Raw genomic sequence first — 17225 nt, 5'->3', positions numbered from 1 at the left:
GATAGAGCTGTGGAAGTAGAGCTTGGAATTGCATTACTTTTTCGTTGGATATGTTCAGATCTACAATTTCTTCCTATGCCAACCAGCGAGTACTTTCTACACTTATTTGATTTAATTCTATCTTATTGTGCTAATTCTTGAGTTTCCACCCCAAAAAATTAATTTTAATAGTAAATGTAGTGAAATTGTTAAATTCATCACCTTAACGTGTTTAATTTACTGTTTGATAGCATCACTGTAATGTTAACACTATAACATTAACATTGTCTCATAAATGAGAGATTTCCCACCCTGATCCCGTGGTTACTGTTGTTAACAATTATTGCTAATTGTTAATAACAGTTGGGTAGATCATGCTCAGGGGCAGTCAACATAGGTTCATTAGAGGCAGGTCCTGTCAGACCAACCTGGTTGCCTTCTATGACCAGGTCACAAAAGCCTTGGACACAGATGTCATGCTAGATGTAGCCTTTTTGGAATTTAGGAAGGCCTTTAACACTCTCTCTCACCCCATCCTCATTAAAAAATTAGGCAACTGTGGTGTCGACGCTTACACAGTCAGATGGGTCACAAATTGCCTGGAGGACCGCACCCAGAGAGTGGTGGTGGACAGGTCATTTTCGACCTGGAGGGATGTGGGCAGTGGGGTTCCCTTAGGGCCCGCACTGTTCAATATCTTCATCAGCAATTTGGGCAAGGGGGTGAAAAGCACCTTGTTCAAGTTCGCAGATGACACTAAGATGTGGGGAGAAGTGAGCATGCTAGAAGAGAGGGACAGGGTACAACTAGATCTGGACAGGTTACAGCGGTGGGCAGATGAGAATAGGATAGGTTTCAATATGGAAAAGTTCAAGGTGTTTCACCTGGGGAGGAAGAACCAGCAGCATACCTACAGGCTGGGGAACTCCCTTCTAGTCAGCACAGAGGCAGAAAAGGATCTTGGTGTCACTATTGATTCCAAGATGAACATGGGCCGCCAATGTGGGGACACGGTCAGGAAGGCTAACCATACCTTGTCATGCATCCACAGATGCATCACAAGCAGGTCCAAAGAAATGATCCTCCCCCTTTATGCAGCACTGGTCAGGCCGCAATTGGAGTACTGCATCCAGTTCTGGGCGCCACACTTCAGGAGGGATGTGGACAGCATTGAGAGGGTCCAGAGGAGGGCTACTCGCATGATCAGGGGCAGCAGGGCAGGCCCTACGAGGAGAGGCTATGTGACCTGAACCTGTTCAGCCTCCACAAGAGGAGGCCGAGAGGGGATCTGGTGGCCGCCTATAAACTTGCCAAGGGGGACCAGCAGGTAATGGGAGAGTCCCTGTTCCCCCGAGCACTACCGGGAGTAATGAGGAATAACGGCCATAAGTTGACCGAGAGTAGATTCAGGCTAGATATCAGGAGGCAACACTTCACAGTCAGGGTGGCTAGGAGCTGGAACCAACTTCCAAGGGAAGTAGTGCTCGCCCCTACCCTGGGGGTCTTCAAAAGGAGGCTAGACAGCCACCTAGTCAGGGTCATTTGACCCCAGCATCCCTTCCTGCCCATGGCAGGGGGTCGGACTTGATGATCTGTTTATGTCCCTTCCGACCCTACCAACTATGAAACTATGCATTATTTTGAGTTTCTTGCTTTATTTTTATGCACGTAGGATATGAAAGAGCAGGTGCATATAAAATGTGTATTGTAACCCCCTGCATCAAAATAGTGATGTGAAAGGGTAAATGCTTAATCATTTAACCCAGACGTTGTCAACTGGGGGTACACACACCCCCGGGGGTACTTGGACTGGTCCTAGGGGGTACGCGCGGGCAGGCAGGGAAGAAGTGCCACCGCCTCCCAGGAGCAGAGGCGAGGTGAGGGTAGCGGTGCCCCTCTGTGAGGCAGGGAAGCTTGCATGTGGCGGTGGCCACTGCCATACACCAGCCCAGTGAGCTTCCCCACCCAGCCCTGGCCCTGCTCCTGGCACACGGCAGTGCTCCCCGCTTGCCCGCGTGCCTGCGGTCCCTGCTTCCCAGCTCTGTGTCCGGCCACGTGCAGTCTCCCCTCCATCCAGGGTATTTAGACTAAAAAAGGTTGAAAACCCCTGATTTAACTGATAAATGCAGTGATAACTGGTTAGTTTACTTTAGCTCAGGGCCAGGGTACGGAAGAAGCCAGGTGTGGTGCCCCAGCAGTGGGGAAGGGAAGCCTTGCAGTGCCCTAGCAGGAATCAGAAGGCAGCAGGGCAGGCAGGGAGGAGGAGAGGGGAAGGGGGACTAATACCTATAGCCTAAGAGAAAGCAATTAGCTGCTCATTCTCAGGTGCTCCCTCCCTCCCAGCACGGGAGTTCACATGCATCGCTATGTCTGGCTAGGCTTGCCTCCCTCCCTCCCTCCTCCCAGTCAAAGGGCTCCAGGAGCTGGGAGTGGCTCCCAGCAGCAGCTGTGTCCAAGCTGCTGTGTTGTTGGTTAATTGTTTAACCAATTTAATTAGAGGAGGTTAAATGGATATTTTTAAGCAATATTTACATCCCTACATCAAAACCCAGAGGAGGAGAGTAAGAGGGGTGGGGAGGGGGAAAAAGGCCTAGGAAATTGAAAATGGTACCCTTTTCCAAATGTTTCCTTTAGGCTAAAGGAGTTTCAAGGGGGGTGGGGAAGAAAAGGTAGCTGTCTTTTAATCTATACAGTTCCTTGGATCTGCTTGGGTCATCAGGAAATGTACTACTACAGATGTGCTGTCTTTCAGAGATTAAGCTTCCATTCATCTCTGAGAAACTATACTCCCTTTAACAAAACCTTTCCCCCATCACAGCAAAATTAATCTCCCTGACACCATTTTTAAAATTTGTTTCCTAATATTCTAATATTAGAGTCAGCAAACATTACTTAAGTGGGCCACGTCTTGCAACCTGGCAGTGCCGCAGGCCAGCATTCCCCTCTGGCTGCTCCAGGAACACAGAGTAGAGGCTGCACTAAGAGAGAGCAGCCCTCCACGGAGGCTGCAGCAGCCAGCTGGAGAGTCTGGAGGCGATGGGCATGCCATTAATAAAGCCCAGACCAAATCAAACAGCTGTGATCGGTAGCTTTAGTAAAATGTGGATTGGAGTGAGCCAGATCCAGTTCCTTTGTGAACTGGATCCAGCCCACGGGCCATGGGTTGCTGATCCCTGTTCTAATCTGTAGTGAAAATAGAGATACTTTTTCCTCCTCTTGGATTTAGCATTAAGCTGTGAAAGCATCTCATTTGAAGAAATATATTTTCAGTTTTAAACACTGTATTTTGGGTATGGGCATTGTAAATTAAACAGCTAGCTATTGCAAATACCTTGATTTAAAGATAAAAATATAAACAAATCTAATGGGAAAGACATCTTTCGGCAGAAGTTAAATTCATGTGTATTTAAAAAAAAAAATCCAGTTTTTTTTATAAACTTGTCAGCATATCGGTGTGACCTTCACAAAAGTGTTTGTTGGAAAAGGCAAACAGTTTCTTAGGGTTTTTTCTGAGATGTTTCAAAAAATGTCTGAGTGATGGCTAGTTATTTTAGATTTATGATCTGATTTTTCCTTGCCTGCAATCCTTTTCCTTTCCTAATCCATATGCATCAGTAGGAATTCTGCAAATCTCAATTTGTGATGCACAACTCTGCCTTCTCCTCGCCACTCAAACCCTTAATTTGAATATCATCATTTATTCATTCCTCTCTCTAGACCACATGTCCAAATTGTGCTGCATCTCTAAGATCTGGCCTCTGGTCAGCACCCACAGCTAAAGCACTCGTTTAGCCACTCATTAACTCTTATTTCAGCTATTGCAGTCCTGTTCCTTCCGAGCTTCGACAATGAAGGCTTGCCTTTCTTAAATCCATTCAGATTACTGCTACAAAAATAATCTTCCTGACATGTCTTTCCAACCATGTTATTCCCTTCTGCATGCCTCCACTGACTCCCCCTTGTCCACCACATGATATACGTATGCTTCTTATTCTTGTCTTCATTTTAAAGCTGTACTGTTTTACCAGATTTTAGGTACCATCAGGCTGCCAACCCCCTCTCTCTTCCAAAGGTGCCGGTTTTTGTTGCCCATTAGTCAAATATCCCCATAAATGTAAATTGTGCTTTCCCCCTTGCCATTTTCTGTGCATGAAAATATGCATAAAGTAGTCATTATATTGCCCACTTTCAGATCTCTTCTTAAAATTCACCCATGCATAATGTTAGCATAAAGCCTAACAGTAGCTAGAGCAGTTAATGTGCTGTGTCCGCTGTTTGTTATGCTTATTGTAATAGTCTCATTTCTACCTTGCGCACCCATCTCTTTGTTGTATCTACCCGTTTCTCTTCGCTTATTCATAGATTGTAAATTCTCTGAGCAGGGATCATCTTGGTTGTTTGTACATGCAAGGCCAAGCAGAACAGGGGTCAGGTCCCATATTGGGACTTCTAAGCATTACCACAGTGCAAATAATTACTGTATTTACTCAAATCTAACTTGACCCTGAATTTAAGACAACCCGCCCTGCCCCCAATAATTAGATTCTATATATGAACAAATTATAGCTTTGTTATAATTTTCCAGGTATAGAATCTAATTATCAAAAGGTTGTCCTGAATTCACTCTCCCTTCCCTTCCGCTGCTGCAGCAGGGAAAACAGTGTATAAGATGGTCAAAAAGCCCTCTTGCCCTCTGCTCCCTCCACCTTTTCCCCTGCATCGTTCCTAACCCCTTGCTCCCTGCCACCAGCACCCCCACCCCACCACTCTGTGTTCTCTGCTCCTTTGTTCCTCCTATCTTCTTACTGGCAGACCTCCTGCCTGCTCTGTCCCCCCTGGAGCACAGCATGTGCGAAGCTCAGCCCTTGCCTGGGCATGCAGCACTACTGGAGCTGCTAATTGACCAGGCAGGGGACAGAGTTTCCATGTCTTCTGTGCTGGTGAGGAAACCCAGCGTAAGCCAGAACCAAGTGTCCCTGACAGTAACGGCAGGGAGAGAGCAGAGAGAGCGCAGGAGATTCACAGGGCAAGTGGGGTGGGGCAGGAGGCTGCTGTGGGTCTGACTGGCTCTGACCCAGATGCAGGGCCTGAGTCAGAGCTGCAGCAACCACCTCCCCTCCCTCCACTTTGTATGCGAATCTAACACAAGGAGCTCTTCCCCACTATGCTGATTGGGAAGGGTGGAGCCTGGTTTTAGATTTGAGCAAATACGGTAATTAATAATGCTGGTGTTTCACCGTCTCCTCCCCCAAAATGTATAGCTCCTCTAAAAACGCAACTCCTGGATGATCCTATGAGATGAATGGTTTCTACATGGCTTTATCATCCTACCAGGAACAGCATGAGTTCTTGCTGATGTGTTATATGGAGCTTTCCTAACAGCCAACATTTTTAAGGGGCAAGACCATAAACTTCAGGTTAGGAAGCAGTTACATTTTTGCAGACTCCCATCTGTGGTAATGTACTATTCTATTATATGGATCTGGAGTAGGAGAATCTGTCGGAATTTAGCTATAACATTTCCAAAGCCATGTAGCTGAGATCCTACTGAGCTTCTGCAACAGGTTTTAAGGTAAAGAAAGAACTTTTCTCCCACATGTAGTACTGTTTGAAAAATATATTTAAATTAATTATAATTACGACAGTGCAGGAAAAAAATTAAGAGTTGGTAGTTAAGCAGCATCTCTATGCTAGGCTTGACAGATCTGCTCGCTTTGCCAAATGGGAAACTTCTCCTAGAAACTGGGCTTTTAACAAAGTTAAGCTTTCATTTTACAAAAGAGATATTTCTGGCCCTTATAATAGCACAGGAAGAAGGAACTTTTTGCATATGAATCAAATATAAATTGTTATGGAGATCACCCAGAACAGTGGCAGTATGAACTACCCAAGATGCAGATCTTCACCCTGGTGGCAATTTGGCAGTCTGAGAAGCTAAGTTATGTGTTTGAGTTCTCTGAAACTAAAGTGAAAGCATCATTCCTCTTATCCCTGTCCATTCATCTCTTTTGATCATTCTGCAACAGTGCTGCTGTTCTATGGGAGACTGTCTAGGTTTATGACAAAAGTAGCCTCCATGTTACTAAAGCATGCTCTATGTGGGCAGGAGTGGAGGAATGCCACCTTGAAATATCTGTCAGCTTGTTCCTATAAGGTGTTTTCTATGCAATCTCTCCTCATCCTTCAGAAGTCAGAGCTTCTAGGAGGCTTCAGCTGTCCCCTCATAGCAAGAAAGATAAATACGTAATGATTTCCTCCATAATTGTTCAAAGTTGTTTTTTTTTATGCATACTAATTAAAATACCATTTTGCATTCCTTGCATTGAAACCTTTTCTCAGTTTATCAGTTGACCTTGTTATTTAAAGGTTTTTCAAAATTCATATTTCTATTTTAAAACCTTTTAACTGAGCCTGCATTATAATTCTCCCTCAGCCTAAACCAAATATAAGAGGTTTAAAAATGTAACCTGATTATTCCCTGGTTAAACCATACCATGGCAACTTGAAAATTGGTCAGTGGTAGACAAACTTAAATTCTCTTAAGTAGGTCTTACCATTGCTGTCACTTAGTAAATAAGATAATTTATTTAAAAACAAATTATTACTTTACTATTGGTTTTGTGTAAGGAAGCTGTATAGTAGGATATGAAGCATTACCCTCAGAATCATAGATTCATAGATTGTAGAGTCGGAAGGGACCACAATTGATCATCGTGTCCAACCCCCTGCCCCTGGCAGGAAAGAGGACCGAGGACAGATGACCCCAGCCAGGTGACTATCTAGCCTCTTCTTGAAGACCTCCAAGATAGGTGAAAGTACCACCTCTCTTGGAAGCCCATTCCAGATCCTGGCCACCCTTACTGTGAAAAATTTCTTCCTAATATCTAACCTAAGTCCACTCTCAACTAGTTTACACCCGTTATTCCTAGTCGCTCCCTGGGGTGCCCTAGTAAACAGCGCATCACCTATTCCCCGTTGACCTCCCCTAATAAATTTATAGGCGGCCACAAGTTCTCCCCTCAGCTGTCTCTTGTGAAGGCTGAAGAGATTCTACTCTTTCAACCTCCCCCCGTAAGGTCTTTCCCAAAGGCCACTAATCATGCGAGTGGCCCTCCTCTGGACCCTATCCAGATTCTCCGCGTTCCTCTTGAAGTGCGGTGCCCAAAACTGGATACAGTACTCCAACTGCAGCCTGACCAATGCCGCATAGAGGGGAAGCATCACCTTTGTTCTAATAGTCATGCACCTGCTAATGCATGACAAGGTGCGATTGGCCTTGTTGATGGCGTCGTTACACTGCCAGCTCTTGTTCATTTTGGAGTCAATTATGACTCCAAGATCCCTCTCTGCCTCCAAGCTGCTGAGAAGGACACTCCCCAACCTATAGGTATGCTGGGGATTCCTCCTTCCCAGGTGGAGTACCTTACCTTATCTTTATTAAATTGCATCCTATTTCTCTCTGCCCATTATTCCAACCTGTCCAGGTCGGACTGAATCTGCTCCCTGCCCTCCGGTGTACTAACTTTGCCCCATAACTTAGTATCGTCAGCAAACTTGGAGAGGGTGCTCTCCACGTCCTCGTCCAAATCTCTGGTGAAGATATTAAATAATACCGGTCCAAGGACCGAACCCTGCGGGACCCCACTGCCCACCTCCCTCCAGGTGGAGAAGGAACCATCCACCACCACTCTCTGGGTGCAGTCCCTAAGCCAGTTGGCCACCCACCTGACCATGTAGGCGTCCACTCCACAGTCTGCTAGCTTCCCAATGAGGCTAGGGTGCAAAACTGTGTCAAAGGCCTTCCTAAAGTCCAGGAAGATGACATCAGCCTCGGCTCCCACGTCCAGGCAGTGTGTGACCTGGTCATAGAAGGCTACAAGGTTTGTCAGGCAGGATCTACCTGTGACAAACCCTTGCTGGTTTCCCCTCAGCATCGTTTCCCCTGCTAGGCCTGCACAAATGTGTTCTTTGATTATTTTCTCTAGCATTTTCCCAGGAATAGAGGTAAGACTGACTGGTCTAAAGTTACCTGGCTCATCCCTTCTTCCTTTCTTGAAAATGGGTACCGCATTGGCCCTTCTCCGGTCCTCAGGGACCTGGCCGGAGCACCACGAGTGCTCGAACAGCTGTGCCAGCGGCTCAGCTATGACGCTAGCCAATTCTTTCAGCAGCCGTGGATGGAGGTCATCCGGGCCTGCTAACTTGTACCCATCCAGCTCCTCCAGGAGCTCCTTAACTATTTCAGAACTAACCATAGGCGGACTGGTGCCATGTGGACATCCGTCAATGATCGAGGTGGGGGAATTGGCTTGGTCGGTACTTAGAAATACTGAAGCGAAGAACTCATTGAAGAGCTCCTGACAGTTCTGAACACTTCCTCTTTAGTTCTGTCTTGATCTTTTTTCAAATATTTGTGTTTAATTTTAATTTTCTCAGTATATTTTATCTTTTCTTTCCCATGGGTTGCTTGATCACAACAAACTAAAAATTAGTCGTTTAATATTAATTCTTATTTTTTAGGTCGTTCGTCCCTCTTCCCAATAGATGATGGTTTGCTGGACGATGGTCATAGTGATCAAGTTGGTGTCCTGAATTCACCTACATGCTATTCAGCTCATCAGAATGGAGAACGGATAGAACGCTTTTCTCGCAAAGTGTTTGTTGGAGGTCTTCCACCAGACATTGACGAAGGTGAGATGGCTGAAAGCAAACAGAACTTGGTTTGGGAAGATAGAAAAAACAGCTTTTTCTTTTTAGGTTATTAATTTAAAGAATGGAAATTACAGTGTGTCTCAAAAAATTCCTAGTGAGAGTTCAACTTTGATTCATTTCATTGGAGGGGTTGAACTTTTTTGAATCGGAACATGAAAATAATCTGTGTTTAAATGACATTTCATTGAGAAAATTGCACGTAACATTTTCTGTAAATAAGAACAAGAATACTAAGTTATGAAAATTGTACACAAGATGAAGGCAGAGTTTTCTTGTGTTAGTTGTCATAGCTGCTCAGTATTTGTATTACTGCAATTTTATCTCAATTAATTGGAGAGTTCAGAATTGAATAATAATATGCATAAGTAACCTATCAAGTGTTCACTGTCAAAATGGCCTCTTGTACCTCAAGCTACTTCAAAAGTTTTGGTATTTTGTTTGGTTTGCTCCTAAACTTTGGTTCTTCCTCTCTTGCCATTCTCCCTACATGGTAATGCAAAGCAGTATGCTATTAAAATAATCAAAGTATGGGTCATATATTATCATGAAATATGACATGAGTAGTATCATCTAGATGTTCTGGTGTTATGATTCATTTAATCTAGTACTTATGGTTTTGTAGATTTCAGAGTTCAGGTTCTACTACAGTGTCAGGGTTACAACCCATGTTTATGTTACAGTGGTAGAGTGGAGATTGTTTTTCAAATTCTATATTATAATTTAGGTCTCCTCTGTGCATCTCTGTTGGCTATTTAGGTAAATCATTGCTTTATAGAAAATATCCCTGGTTTATTGAAGCATTTCTTTTTCAATAAATAATACTGTAAAACAATATGTAAGCTATGGATGAGTATGTAGAAGCATCCACTTTTGTTCACTCCCTCTGTTCCACTAGTATAAAATACAAATTAAATTGTACATTACATTTATACTGAATTACACCCTTAATCAAGCATCAGCTTAACCAAGCATCTTAAATCTGTTTATAGACACAGTTGTTATCCTCATTTATGCATAGGAAGATCAAGGTACAGTTTAAGTGACTTTTCCAATGTCAGGACCCAGTGACGCAGAACACTTTGTAATATGCTGAATATGAAATGCGCTACATAAAAAAAATCAAATATTTTCTATTATATTTAGAACATATTTGCTAATGCACTTTATTCCTGATGTATAGTATTCTTGCTATTCTTTAATACTTGGCATCTCCTGAGCAGATAAGTACTTAATTATGTACTGGCTTTGTAATGTAGACTGATGTCCATTTAGTAGGTTGAAATTAAAACCTAGCATAGATGTTTGTACAAAATGAGTTTGAAGAAGTTCGTTGAATGACAGTATAACTATGGAAAGCGACATGTTTTGATTTCATCTACATTATGATGATGCCTCCTGCAACCTCTGTTGGATTATTCATTTACTTCAGGTTTGTACTCTACTCTGCAACCAGAGTTTTCTGCATAAAGCTCCCATAGTTTCTACTTCCAATCCTAAATAAATGGAAAGAGCATTTTTCTCTGCTATTTGTTCGAGCCAGCAAGAGGACTTAAAATGTACGTTGTACAACCTACCTGCCTTCCTCACAAAAACTAACTCCTTTGTGTGGGGTTTTTCCCTGACTCCCTTTGTTAAGGGCCTATAGGGGCAGGGGCTTTAGTAGTGGTAGATGGGAAGAGGGTAGGAAGGCATGCTTAAATTGTTTAGAGTGCATCACCTGTCCTGCAGATGGGTTTGTCCATTGTTTGCTTTGATACTTTGCCTCTGAAACTACTAATAAACTACTAAGGTGCCAATAGTAAAAGTAGATTTAATACCAGTGCTGGTCTGGACTCTAGGGAAATGGGCTGGTAGTAACTCAAGATCACTACCAGTCTTGAACAAGAGGTTTTACTTAGGAAAAACCTAGAGGTTTACATAGAGAAAGTATCTCATTAACATTACCAGTCCTCTGTGGCCATTCAGATACTTTTGAAATACTGTTTTAGTAAATGAACTGAAGTAATTTGATGAAATCTAAAATTAGGTTTAAAGCTCTGTAGAGTATGCTGTGTGCCTGATCTTGAAAGATTTACTTTCTTGTAGGTTCCTGTATTGTTTTCCAAGAAACAATGACATTTTATGACAAAGAAATACAAAACATCAACTCTGACGTTTGTCTGTATTTTGTACTGCTAGTTTGAAATGGCTTTTTTTTTAATTGCAACTATTGTACCTGTATTTAGATGAAATTACTGCTAGCTTCAGAAGATTTGGCCCTCTGGTAGTAGACTGGCCTCACAAAGCAGAAAGCAAATCCTACTTTCCACCTAAAGGTAAGACAGTGAGTTTTTATATTGTTTTGTCCTTCCCAAAGAGAAGGTTGGTACACTGAAACTGTCATTTGGATGGCCTTCACAGTTTCTTTGGATAACTAATTTTCAGATATCCACTTAGTCTGTGTTCTTCCAGTTTCTAAAATGAAAGCTCACAATTATATTTTTATGATGAATATCTACATGTGCATTTTGAGTTTGGTAAACTGAGAGCCAAACCATATGAAATTAAGATAAATCTTTATGGAAACTTGACAGTGCACAGCCAAAAGTCCACTTGATGGAAGAAGTCAAGGCTTTATGAAGGGTCCAGGAAAAAAATCCATAGCTCTCCCTTATAAAATCTCTTATGAACGTTTTTAACCACTTATAGTGTATTGACGCTTATTTCAAAGTGCATTCTTTACCATTTTGTTTCATCCAATAAAATCATTTCAATATTAAATTTGTACAGATTGTAAATAAGCTGCTGCTTTCAGTCATCCCAGGAGGTGCAGAAGTTCCGTGTAGTGTGGCTGAGAAGCTAATGGTTGAAACAGAAGCTTGGGGAAACAGTGCAGCATGAGGGTGCCAAGGACACACAAAAGTGTGCAGTTTAGCCATGGGGAAAAGGCAGGGGGCATCCATGTGGTCTGTGACCTGGGGGTGGGGCATGGGCATGCAGCCCCTGCTGATTTGGCTCACAGGGCATTCTTTCCCTGACCACTGGGAAGTTGGATACCCCCCAAAGTACAGTTTATCATCACCATCCTGACTTAATTAACACAGGAAATGTTTAAATACTAGGCTATTTAAGTACTTTTAGATAGGTACAGGGTACCAACTGTTGTTTATTTTGATATTGAATACAACTTCTATGTACTTTTCCACTGTTCTAAGACTTCTATATTTTCAGTTTACTACGTTATTCATCACTGTGTTGCCACAAATTTCAGGGAACTTTACCACACTGTTTAGGAATGATATGTCTTCTGGTTGCTGGAAACTATTTACAACTTTAGGGCACTACTACATTCAGAACCGGTTCCTTCAACATGGTAGATATTGTAGGATAAATAAGTCATTTGGCTTCTCACTGATGCAGATCTATTATGGAAGTCTCTCTTTTGTACTGTGGATGTATTTAGTCACTTGTCTTTATATTCTCCACTACACCTGTTAAGATACCAAAATTAGTGGTATAGAAAAACCTTTTAAAAGTCTGACTCATGCATCTTACTCGCATGATATGTGTGAAATCTGATCATCAGATTTGGGACCAGATAAGAATTTTCCTCCTGGTCTCCCCTGGTCTCTCCCCATGCCTCACTGTAGTTTGGCTTGGTGTATGGAAGATCCTGGTTTATTATAGGATATTGGAGAGTGTCATGCAGCGTATGGGTACAAGAAGGGACACAGCAGGCATTCTTGTGGCCCCTTTTGGACTTTGTAGATACTTGAATGTTGCCTGTGACTTGTAGGGGTGAGAACTCCTTCTTGTAGTCCTAGATTTCTATGCCCCCAAGACAAACATTGTGAAAGCATTGGGCCTCATCAGTAATCAAGTTTAAATGTTGATTATAAATTGGCAAAAATTGCTTAAATAAAAGCCTGGTATTAAAACTCCAAGGTCTCTTATTCACAGTTCATGGGATCATGTGCCTGTAAGCCATTGTTAAATAAATGATGAATGCTGCTATTGTTAATGGCAAAACTGAACTAAGCTTTATAAGCAAAATAATTCTTCAAAGGGAAATATTATATATGAAATATGCCCTTCCGATTCAAGAGGAATCCTAAAAGCAATTTCTGGTTGATTTAATTTTAGTTTGAGACAAATGTTTTGTGCGGGCCGCCTCCCGATCCCGTCCATGTCGCCACGTGCGAGCCGGGAGCGATATGCGGCCCCGTCTTTGCGCACGTGGGCTGTGGCCAGCAGCCCGGGCACGCGGGGTCAGAGGAGACCATGCGGCAGCAAGGCACGCACGGGCTAGAATTAGTCACAGAGGCGTAGTGGTTGATTCAAAGATTATTACTTACACCCAAGATGGTCGCGGTGTAGGCTGGACAGTTTCCAGGTTCAGCTCCGCTTAAATCCTCATTGGAGGACTACGACAAATTCAGTTCTTGGGCCCCGGAGGTGTTAAGGCTCCGCGGGTTCGGCAGTTTCTTTCCCACAGAGTTGTCGAAGCTCCGTGGGTTTGGTTCGGCTCTCAGGCCCCGGAGTTGTTAAAGCTCCGTGGGTTCGGCAATTGAGTATATAGGATAGGGATACGTCTAGGATTTCACTCGGCGACGGGGAGAGGCCAGAGGCTGTTTTAGACCTCTGTTGCCTTCTTAAGAAATGCGTTGGGTTCGTAAGGATCCGCAGCGCTTAGAGATCTTCACACTCTCCCTCTCGGACTCCAATTGCTTTCTCTCCAACTTGGGCGGAAACCACCCAAGCTCTTTATACAGCTAGCAAGCCAATTGCTAGCCGCCACGTGTGCATAATTTAACACAAGCCAATAATGGGGCTCGAATTAACATACAAATGGCGGGAACTCCTTTGCACCGTGCATTTCTGAGATGCAAAAGAAATGCACCATGCAAAGAAAGCTATAAACTGGCGGGAAAATTCTCCGTTGCACCGGAGTTCTCCTTTGCAGCAGAAAACTCCACCGTGCAAAGAAGCTGCAATTTGGCGGGAAAATAATTTAGCAGTGCCGAAGCGCACACAAAACAAAAATCACAACTTTGGGTTGTGACATGTTTTAGCTATACCATGCATCATCAAAGTCCCTTGTTTTCTATAAATAACAGCCATCAGTTTAAAAAAACAAACAGAGATCTGTTATTGATCCCTAATTTTAATACACCACTAAATTTATTTAATTGTATCTACTATTGTATATCCAGTGTTGTTAGGAATTGGCCACAGTGCTTCTGTCTGAAAATGTCTTGGAGCTGTCTACAGCCCTAGGCCATAGACAAGATTTTATTGGTCTTCTCAGTGGTAGAGATTTCAGTGGTAGAAATGTAGTGTTCTTCTCAGTGGTAGAGATATCCAGCTTATCCTTGTTGAAGTCCTTACTTAGTTTTCCAGGCTACATGTTGTCGCCTCCCCTTTCCTGTTCTATGTTTACTGAGAAGCCTTGAGCAGTGCCCAAACTCTGAAGTTGTTGTTCTTTGGAAAAACATAAGCAAGAGCCCTGATCCTTTGAAGTGCTGATTGCCTCCTGAGAGATGTAGTAGGTGGCCTTTAGTCCCAGTGACAGAGTTACTAGTGTTCTGAATATGGTAGGAGGTACTTAGTACCCTACATGTTTAGGCCCAAAGTAAACGCAGAACTTGAGGAACCACAGTGCTTTTTAAACAGAAGCAAGACTGAAGTAGATATACTCTAATAAAGTCAGGGTTCAGAGCTCATAGGCATGGGTAAATCCAGAGGAAGGTGTGGGAGGTGTAGCTATGCCCTATTTCTGCTTTGCAGCAATGCACAATGAGCACTTGAGGTCATGGGCTTGTTAAGGCAGCTGCTGCCAAAGCCTGCAGTGCTACAGCTCTGAAATGCAGAGGGTGAACATTGCTGCTCACTCTCCACCCCCTTGCTCACCACCAAATTCAGCAGCAGATGAAAAGAGGGGCGAGTGGCAGCAGCCTTCACCCCCTGGATTGTGGAGCTGCTCTACTGCATTAACAAGCTGATGAGTTCACAATGCTCACTGCATGTGTTGCACACAGTTGGCAGTTATCCTTTTTTTTTCCTTTCCCCAACACAGAATCCACAGGCCGGAGGTGAAGAATATTGTCCTCAAATTGAAGCTCTTAAAAATACTGTTCACTGAGTAGATGCTGATCTAAATGAGGCATCTGTTATGTACAGGATGGTATGCACTGTCCCATTTACAGTTTGGTGCTAAACAGAAAATATCAAGTGTTTTGGATCTGACAGAAGTAACTGAAGAGCTGTCTAATCTATCTAGGTGTTCATATACGGTCATCTCAGTGATATGCAACAGGCCAGTTGTACCTGAACTGCTCATGAGATTCCATTCAGTAAACCAAGTTCTGTGATTCTAGTCTGATGAAAGAAAGTCCCATGTCCATCCCCTTGTTTAATTTGTTACTAAGTTGTTCAGTCAGCTTATGTCAAAAAGTATTTAATCTAATAGCTAACTAATAACTATATGAGCCTACATTTCTTAGACGCGCACAGGAATGCTACCAGAGATGGTTCTCATTCAAAGCTGTGGAAATACTGCTAGCCAACCAAGACAACTGATTCTTAGAAGATTAGATTTCTGTGAAAGAGCTATAGGGCCTGTTTAAAAGAAGGAGGGTTTGAAGCGTGGGGTATTTCTCAGACATCCAGTTATACCTCACTACAGTTAATAGGCTAAATTCATATTCGTCTCCAATCACCTCTGATCCTCACTGCCACACATTCACGTTTTTACAGACCTGAAGTTTGCATATTGACTTCTATTCCACCCACAAGAACACAAAACACCAGCAGACTCTCCCTATGCCTGAAAAAGGGTGTGTGCGCTAGAAAGCTTGCAAAGAACGTTTTTTCCAGCTATTTAGTTGGTGTAATAAAAGATATCACATTTACCCAAACAACTTTGTCTGCCTATTTGGCTTATGGCGGTTTACTTCTGACTTTACACAGGGGCTTGTTGCTATGGTGTCATGAAGGTGTAGCAAGACAGGAGGCTTTGGTGGCTGGGGCTAGCTGTTTTATGCTGGCTAGAAAATTCACCATGTCCATGCCTCAACCTTCTTAGTAGAAGCTGGTGGAAATTAAAACTGTCCTCCCTGGACATAAGTTGTGAAAGGAATGTATAGAGTAGATATATGGTTAGAGCATAGAAAGTGTCCTATCTCCTTAGGTAAGCTCCCATTTTCTTGCCAAGAGCAATCCCTGCTTCAGGAACTTAAAGTTTCTACTTTCATCAGCTATAGGTCTGGATGGAGTTTAACCATCTCTGGTCCTTGCTTAAGCTAGTGGTTCTTAACTTTGACAGACTCTAGACACCCCTCATTAGTCTCAAGGCAACGTGGGAAAATGCCAGCGCTTCATTTTCCCTTTTTTTTTTTTTTTCCTACAGAAAAGCAATAGAGCAATTTATTCTATTGCAAATGGCTCAGAAACACCACAGAAGGTCAGAATCATAGAAAATTAGGGCTAGAAGGGACCTCAGGAGGCCATCTAGTTCAACCCCCTGCTCAAAGCAGATCATCTAAGCCAAAGCTTTGTCTAGCCAGGTCTTAAAAACTTCTAAGAACTGAGATTCTACCTCCTCTGCGGGTAACCTGTTCCAGTTTTACTACCCTCCTCGTGAGAAAGTTCTTCCTAATATCTAACCTAAACTTCCCTTACTGCAACTTGAGACCATTGCTCCTTGTTTTGTCATCTGCCACCACTGAACAGTCTAGCTCCATCCTCTTTTGAACCCCCTTTACATAGTTGACAGCTGCTATTAAATCCCTTCCATCTCCTGTCCTCTAGACTAAATAAGCCCAGTTCCCTTAGCTTTTCCTCGTAAGTCATGTCCCCCAGCCCCCTCACCATTTCTGTTGCCCTCCGCTGAACTGTATCCAATTTATCCACATCGCCTCTGGAGTGGGGGGCCCAAAACTGAACACAGTACTCCAGATGTAACCTCACCAGTGCTGATTAGAGGGGAATAATCACTTCCCTTGAGCTGCTGGCAACACTCCTACCAATGCAGCCCAGTATGCTGTTAGCCTTCTTGGCAACAAGGGTACACTGCTGACTCGTATCCAGTTTATTGTCCACTGTAACCCCTGGGTCCTTTTCTGCAGAGCTACTGCTCAGTCAGTCAACCCCCAGCTTGTACTAGTGCATGGGATTGTTCCCTCCTAAGTGAAGGACTTTGCACTTATCCTTAAAGAATGCTCTTAACAGTGCTAACATTGTATAGCACCCCATTGCATAAAAGATTTCAAGGCACCCTGGTTTGAGAGTCACTGCTCCAAACTACAACTAATGTATGATTTGTATGCAAAGACCAGGAAAGTTATGTTGTATATAGACCAGTAATGTGCAGTTTTCATTGCTAATGCATTTATAATCCTTATTGTTTTGCTTTTCTTTTCCTCTTCACCCCACTTTGACACTTTAAGATTGCTTTTCATTTCCTGAAGTTCTTCAAAGTTTTGTTTTGATTTCAAAGTATTGTGTTGTTTTGTTAGTCTGATTACATATCCCTAGCTTTAAGTGGCTAGGAAAGT

General features: G+C 43.1%; 1 protein-coding gene across 2 annotated transcripts in view; it reads left to right on the top strand.

Annotated features, from left to right (window-relative positions):
• Window positions 1-17225, top strand: part of CPEB2 (cytoplasmic polyadenylation element binding protein 2) — a 74328-nt gene that overhangs the window by 39007 nt on the left and 18096 nt on the right. For both annotated transcript variants that reach the window (XM_006016781.3, XM_025192639.1), the window contains 2 exons: window positions 8500-8670; window positions 10917-11006. In XM_006016781.3, the coding sequence (XP_006016843.2) occupies window positions 8500-8670; window positions 10917-11006 (261 nt within the window). The remainder of the gene's footprint in view (window positions 1-8499; window positions 8671-10916; window positions 11007-17225) is intronic.

Source organism: Alligator sinensis, unplaced genomic scaffold (genome assembly GCF_000455745.1).
Source record: "Alligator sinensis unplaced genomic scaffold, ASM45574v1 scaffold104_1, whole genome shotgun sequence".
NCBI classification, from domain to species: Eukaryota; Metazoa; Chordata; order Crocodylia; family Alligatoridae; genus Alligator; species Alligator sinensis.
The sequence above is the reverse complement of the archived record's forward strand: the minus strand, read 5'-3'. Positions and strand labels throughout refer to the sequence as shown.